The sequence below is a fragment of the Engraulis encrasicolus genome, unplaced genomic scaffold (assembly GCF_034702125.1).
Source record: "Engraulis encrasicolus isolate BLACKSEA-1 unplaced genomic scaffold, IST_EnEncr_1.0 scaffold_560_np1212, whole genome shotgun sequence".
In the NCBI taxonomy this organism is placed as follows: Eukaryota; Metazoa; Chordata; class Actinopteri; order Clupeiformes; family Engraulidae; genus Engraulis; species Engraulis encrasicolus.
In genome coordinates, this window is record NW_026945874.1 from 20,144 (window position 1) to 28,226 (window position 8,083).

Below are 8,083 nucleotides of genomic sequence, written 5' to 3' on the forward strand. Positions count from 1 at the left end.
CTTGTTGTCCAGCGAATGCAATTTCATATTTGTTGTTCAGCAGCCACTCCAAGTAGATGCACATGTTTCCAATAATGTTGAGTGTCCCGTGACCCATTACAGAAAAGCTTACACACAAAAATATGTCACTATATGGGGACTTCCCCAGCCAAATCATGAGAATAAAATGAGAATATAATATAAGAGTAGTAGAAGGTTAAGAAAACTCAGATGAAACTAAAAATTTCTCCACATTCTATACAGGTGATGTACGGTACTGTACAGAGTAGGCCTACATATGTACGTTGTGGGGGGTGCAAATCATTGTATGATCCCCAGATTAATTTCTGTGTGTGTGTGTGTGTGTGTGTGTGTGTGTGTGTGTGTGTGTGTGTGTGTGTGTGTGTGTGTGTGTGTGCACGTGAGGATGTATGTCATATTGTGAAGCATTCAGTGTGCTTTTCAGCATGTTGATTGTAGCTGGAAATTCTATTGAGTTTCTGGGCCTATTGATCACAAACTAGAGTTGAAGTCACACAGATCCATCAATTTTGGGGGTGGAGCAGAGGGGGACGAGGCTGTGCTAGCGTCTTCTATAACGCGGGCATGCTGGGAATTGTAGTTAGGCTAACCCACGGTCAGCCAGTTAATGAAAAAAACTTCACAGGGTCACATCTAGCGTTAATCTCGCGTTAAAAAAATATATCGCCGTTAAAAAGGGGTTGAGTTAACGCGATAATAACGTGATAATTTTGACAGCACTAATTTTATCACACAATTTGATTAACGTCCAATAACGTTCACGTTCTGACTTGATCAATACGGCCGACTTGGACCAACAAACAGACTACAGCCAGAGGTACTTGCCAGAGGTACTTTGCTCCTCCTAGTGGTGCTGGATTGTACTACAAGGCACATAAAGAGAGGGGAGATAAAGGTGCTGTTAAGGAGAATATGCTTAAGATTAATTTACCTTCAACACTCTCTGATGTTGGGGTTACTCGTCCTGTATTGCACAACTGGTCAATCCCTGTGCAAATGTCTTAAGTCAATGATAGAATACGTGCAGGTGAGGCAGGCTAGACTAGAGTCTTCATGCTGTAATTTCCCCCATTGTAGGACAGAATAGCATTCCACAATCGAAAACTAATTGAAATATCATCTCTAATTGGCAGTAAGGAGAGCCCCTCTCAGGACCTCATGGACACCCAAAGAGACATGGAGGAAACCAAGGACAGTCCCGGGGCAGCAGGTAAGATTAAGATCAAGGGTTTATGAAAATGCATATTCCCAAGGCGAGGTGTTGTAAACATTTAAACAAAATGTCTCTACACAGGCACTGAAGAACCGACACATTCGGGATCTCCACCTAAAGCCAGAGGTACAGAACAAAAACATCACAAAATATTACAAAACCTACAAATACCAAGTCTCGATTACCTGAGTCTATGAAAAATGTTTCCTCACAGAACGAGTCTCTGAGGCTCGCAGGGAGCTCATCAACAGGATTGGTGAAGCCTCTCTGAAAGCTGTACTAGATGGCCTTCAGCAGGGCATCTCTGGTAGGCCTGCTGTGATCAGGATGGAGGAGAGAAATGAGGTTCTGCAAAAACACTGTGTGACTCAGGAGGACCAAGTGAGGTGCCTCGTTGACATTTTGTGGAGGAAGGGTGAACCAGCTTGTCAGAGATTCCTCTCTCACCTCGGAGAAGTGGATCCTGCCCTCTGGGAAGATGTCTTTGGTGAGTGGCCAGTCCATATTCTGGCTGAATCAGACTGAGGGTGGAGTTTTCCAATAATTTTAAGGGATTGCAAATTCACTTGAAAATGGCCATTCACACAGTAATGGTAGGGCTTCATGATTATGTAAAAAATGATGATCACGATTATTTGGGTCAAAATTGGAATCACGATTATTACTGGTAATCACGATTATTGTTTGTTTTTCCAGAATTTATTTAAAATTATAACAAAATGAAATATAACCATGAAAAAAATGATATACCGGATGAACAAAATAAAATGGAATTGTTATAATTATGTAAAGGGCAATAGGGTCAAAGACGTCCAAAAAGGAACTGTCATTCAGTGTAACGGATACCTTCTGCTGACTGTAACTGTAAAAAAACATGCTTTTAAAATTGTTTCAAGTGAATGGATGACAGCCAAGGCTTTCATGAATTCCCTGGAAAAAATGAAATAAAAAGAGTCATGTTTCTTACAGTTACAGTCAGTAGAAGGTATCCATTACACTGAATGACAATTCCTTTTTGGACGTCTTTGACCCTATAGCATGATACGTACGTAGGTGGACAGATTTCTGACCAGAAACACCAGCATGTCAATATGTTTTGTTTATTGGAATAAAAGAATGATGACAAAGACATGACATAACAATAAGGCATACACTCGAATAAGAAACAAACACAAGCAAGAGGAATGAATGAAAGGATATTCAAAAGTATGTCATTTTTCTTACTATTTACAAGCTTGAGAGAGTTGAAAAGATGATATTGATGAGATGATATTTCTAAAAATCAATATAGTAAAGAAGGGCCTCCTTTTTTCCATTTTTGCTTATGAATAAAACACTTAGCATGTTAAAGGAAGAAGTTCACTAAAATTTCAAAAGAAAGGTCAATTGAGTTGTATTAGTAAAAGCAAATATCTTTAAGACAAAACATAATGGTCTTGCTGTGAAAAAAGATAAGAGCTAAGGTCTGCAGGAAAATGTTTCACTATGTTACAGTCAAAAAATAAATGTACAAGGGTTTCATTTTCATTATCACAATAGGAACAATTCAAACTTAAGTTTGTGTATTTGGAAATATATACATTTGTGTGGTAAATCTTGTGGAGAATTTTAAAATGAGTTTCTTTTATTTCATTCGTAATGCAATATTTATGAGGTAGTAGCCAAACCTTCCAAATGATATCTTGAACTAAAGGATTAAGAAAAAAAAAACTCTTTTTGCTTGCTTCTAAAAGAAAGATTCACGTACATGTTTGTTGTCACATTTTTCATCAATTATATTAATGCCATTTAATATTATTTCTGAGTGGAGAGTGGAGTAAAACTAGGTAAATTATATGATAAGTGACTTTTAATTGAACTGCTAATCCTTGAGGGATTGCCTTGATTAGCATGTCAGTATGTTCTGGCTTCAAGGACGCTCAAAGGCAGGTCTCTATTGCCAAGATTAAATCCCGATTGAAGTCACGACATCGATATCATGATTATATCACAATTTTCAATTATTTTGGATTAATCGTGCAGCCCTAATTGATGGTGACATTAACCCTATCCAGACCGGGAGGGGGGCTAAAAGTGCCCGCACCAACTTTGACGTTGTATAACTCCTGAATGACTAAAGCTATGACTACGAAACTTTGTGACTTTTCCTAAAATGAAGTTGGCTACAATATGATACCAACAGATTAGGTTTATCATTTTTTTTGTTGCCATGGCAACGGTTTTCTTACAGGTACGCCTGACCAAAAATCACTGATCTAAGTCTCATCATCATCACTTTTCATATTTTTTTACATTTTCATTAGCATCAGACACCCTTGTGAACATTTGAAGTGGTTTGACGCACATAATAACCAAAATTGATGTGCATTACCCAAGTTAGATGGAAAATACATTAAGGTGACATTTTAGGCAATAAAATCAGGAAATGACGTCATAATGATGTCATAATATCCAATAATGACACCAAACTGATGTCATTCGTAGATCTTTGGCTGAAGATCATCCCATCCAAGTTTGGTGGTCATACACCATTCGGTTCCTAAGTTATGAGGAACCCCCCACCCCCCGGTCCCAGGAATGCCAAAAAAGCCCGGTCTGGATAGGGTTAAAGTACAGTAAAACATATTTTAAGTGTCTCCGGTCACTCTGCAGGCCCTGTGGATTCAGCTGCAACAGCCAAACAGGAAGCAGGTGAGTGGCTTCAGAGAACTTTTAATGGAGGATGAGAATGTTCACATACAGTACTACTGCAAGACTAGGGACTCTTGTGAGCGGGCGCAGAATGCATGGGGTCCTATGAGCCATCAACCCATAGATGCTGAAGTTGTTTTGCATATTTTTTTGTAAAATAAATGCACTTTGTAGAAGCAGAATGGTTAATCCGCACAGTATTTCTAAACTTGATCATCATAAAATATAGCATTTGTAGTCAAATGACGTCACACGTTACCTAGATATTATCAGAAACTAGCTCACATCTGCCCAAACTGTAAGAAAACTAAGGAACATAGCTCACAGATCATTGCACTTCTTATGTGAAATCCCTCTTGATCTCTCGTAAACCACTGTAATATTGGTTTGGAGGTTGTAGATGATAAGCAAAGTGAATGATGAAGTTTGGCTGCTATGCTGTTTCCATGATTATGTACTGATTACTGATTACATGACTACTGTATTCAACACCATTTATAAAAACAAAAGAGAAAGTGCAAGCAGATGCAACCGCCAGCATATCAGAATGCTACAAAGAAGGTTGCAATCAAAGTTCTTCAATACAGTGTTAAGTGTTCAGTATTGTCTGCCTTGTGCTATGCACGCCTCTCCACATGCTTGTAAATGGGAAAGCCATTTAGGATATGGATCAGTGTGTATGCTACCCAACTGCAACTCCCAACTCCAATTCCCATTGTGACGCAGCACTCCACTACACACAACAAAATTACATTCATGCCTCACCCGTGCAATGGCGCCCCAAGGGAGCAGGACGGTACCAGGCTCAAGGTACCTCAGTCATGGAGAAGGGTGGGGGAGAGTGCTGGTTAATTACTCGCCCCCACCAACCCGGGGGGTCAGAAGGTGAACAGGCAACCTTTAGGATACAACGCCCTAACCGCTTACACATTACCGCCCTATATAACTATCCTACATGTATCATATAATGTGTCTTCATACATGTATTTACTTACTCTACATTCACAACAGATATTCTACTGACTTTCCTACAGACCAACAGCCAGTGTTATCAACGCTGAAAGAATGGATTGTCTCACAATACAAGACAGTGGAAGAATATAATGACCTACCAGGACAGGATATCTTGCTGACTGATCGCTACACTCCGCTGTTGATCATTGAGAAACACAGACAGCAAGAGGAAAGAGAGAAGGAGATGCGCATTAGTGGAGCAGGGTTCTTTGGTGCCAGACAGAAGGAATATAAAAGTATTACTGTGGACCAGCTCTTTAAGACCAATGACCATGGGGATGTTCCAAAAGCAGTAATTCTCCAGGGCAACTCTGGACATGGCAAGTCCTTTACCGCTCAGAAGATAATGTTGGACTGGGCCTCAGGAAGTCTCTACCAGGATCGCTTTGAGCTCGTTTTACACCTCAGCTGCAAGGAACTCAACCGTCTATACGAAGAAGGAGAACAGAGTAATGTTTTAGATCTGGTGAAGATTGATGAGGAATTCATCCCACTGGTTCAGAAGAAATTGAAGGAATCACTACAGAAGGTACTTCTGCTTATTGATGGATTTGATGAACTTCAGTTCACAGTAAGTGAACTCTGCAAGTCTCCTGTGAAAGACCTTTCCACACCAGCTCCTGTTGATGCCATTGTGGGCGCTCTGCTGAAGGGGAGTATCCTATCTGCGTGCCACCGGCTGGTCACCACCAGGCCTACTGCCTCAGACAAACTGAATAAGCTCCTCAAACGTCCTGTGCGCTGCACTGAGATTCTGGGCTTCTCTGAGGAGGGCGTACATGACTACTTCAAGATGTTCTGCAAAGATGAGAAGTTCAAGGAGGAGGCACTAGGCAGAGTGAAGGAAGATGAAACTCTCTACACCTCCTGCTTCATTCCTGTCATCTGCTGGATTGTCTGCACTGTATTTAGGGAGCACATGGAAAAGCACATAGAAGTAACTAATGCTTTGGAAACAACCACCTCCATATTTGTCCACTTTGTGAAAAATCAGCTTGAGCACCACTGCCAGGGTTTGAATCATCCCGTGCCAGATCTACTGAGGAGCCTTGGACAGCTGGCAGAGAGTGGCTTACAGAAGCAGCAGGTTCTGTTCGACAAGAAGAGTGTGGAGGGCACAGTCTCAGATCTCACTAGTGTTCCCTTCTTGTGTAAATTCCTGCTGAAGGAGACAGTGGAAAAGAAGGAAATGTTCAGTTTCATGCATCTGAGCTTTCAGGAGTTCTTCGCTGCACTCCACTACACATCAGACCAGGATCAAGAGAATGTCAAGAAGATGCTTGAATTAGTTGAGCAACAGGAAGACAAAACCCATCTCCTACCTGTCATTCAGTTCCTCTTTGGTCTTTCAAAAGTGAAGGTGATGCAAGATCTTAAGAACCTTGGGTTGACCCGCAATCTCTGTTTGGAGGCACATCTGAAGAAGTGGGTGGTTAAACTCATCGAAAATAAAGATTCTAAGAAAGATGCGATGATGCTCTTCACTCTCCACTGTCTGTATGAGCTCCACGAGGACGAGTTTGTGAGGACAGCCATGGCGGTGTGGGATAAGGTGAAGTTTGACTCCATCCCCTTGACAAGAGCAGACTGCTGGGTGCTGCTGTACTGCCTGCAGTGCTGCCCCACCATCCCAAGTCTGACACTCTCAGATTGCAATATCACACCAGATAAGCTGAGAATGCTGCAGCCTGCATTGAGCAAATGTCAGGAGCTGGGGTGAGTGTGTAAAGTGACAGTGTGTACAATGTCTGTACAGATGTGTGTGTGTGTGTGTGTGTGTGTGTGTGTGTGTGTGTGTGTGTGTGTGTGTGTGTGTGTGTGTGTGTGTGTGTGTGTGTGTGTGTGTGTGTGTGTGTGTGAGCGTGTGCGTGTGCGTGTGCGTGTGCATATATGTATCTGTAGGGCATCTGGGGTGAGTGTGAATTAATGTCATGGAAAACGAAGTGGCTAACCGACACATGTTGAGGTGTTAACTGAATCATTTTCTTTTCTTTTCATTATATTCCTCTGTAAAGGCTAGATGTGAATAACCTCTCAGATGCTGATGTTTGTGATCTGGTCTCATCTATGGGAGAAGGAAAGACTCTCAGTGAACTGAAGTAAGACATGTATCATTTGTACACTTACCATTCTTATGGACAAGCGTCAGTCTTAACCATAATAAGATGTAAGAAATGTGTCGAGGCAAACAATATTTTGTTCTTCCACCCGTCCCTTACTTCTGTCTGCCGTCTGTCTGTCTGCCTTATTAGCTGTCCATATCCATCTAATTATTGTAATACTTCCTAATATTGTATTTTAATCTCATCTTTAATCCTGAAAATTGTTTTTTTTTATTATTTTGTTTCATATCCCTTAGTCAGACTGTTGCACAATATGCTATATGCAGTTCAGAAAGTAGACTTTGTGTGCGCGCACACACACAGACACACACACACACACACACACACACACACACACACACACACACACACACACACACACACACACACACACACACAACACACACACACACACACACACACACACACACACACACAGGGGTGCTGATAAAATGTTTGGGCCCCATGAAAGATTTAAATTTTGAGCCCCCAAAATGACAAATTATGTTATCAGCATCCTTCTAGGGGCCCTGACAATGCTGTTGGGCCCTTAGAATCTGTAACACCTTTCCCCCTCTCGCGGCACCCATGCACATGCACACACACACACACACACACACACACACACACACACACACACACACACACACACACACACACACACACACACACACACACACACGCACACACACACACACACGCACACAGTTTTATTTAGGGATTGGGAAATTGTGTGTGTGTGCGCATGTGTCTGTGCGTGTGTGTGTGTGTGTGTGTGTGTGTCAGATGTGCAGTGTGTATATACTGTATTGTGTGTTATCTGTGTATGCTGTGTGTTATAGTGTGTTGAATAACAGCTCATCAGATATGTATATACTGAATTGTGTGTTATAGTTATCTGTGTATATGCTGTGTTTCTATTATGTGTTATCAGATGTGCAGTGTGTATCTACTGTGTGTGTCATAGTTATCTGTGTATATGATGTGTTTCTATTGTGTTATAGTGTGTTGAATAGCCCTACCCAGATGTGCAGTGTGTACT

The 8,083-nt window shown here is 41.4% G+C and overlaps 1 protein-coding gene across 1 annotated transcript; it reads left to right on the plus strand.

Annotated features, from left to right (window-relative positions):
* Positions 1 to 1,157: 1,157 nt before the first annotated feature.
* LOC134444424 (NACHT, LRR and PYD domains-containing protein 1 homolog) lies at positions 1,158 to 7,038 on the plus strand (the record flags this gene model as incomplete). Its single annotated transcript, XM_063193738.1, has 6 exons — positions 1,158 to 1,231; positions 1,316 to 1,360; positions 1,449 to 1,721; positions 3,887 to 3,925; positions 4,960 to 6,655; positions 6,955 to 7,038. Coding segments are annotated over exons 1-6 (2,189 nt in total), but the record flags the coding sequence as incomplete, so codon positions are not given.
* Between the last annotated feature and the right edge of the window lie 1,045 nt (positions 7,039 to 8,083).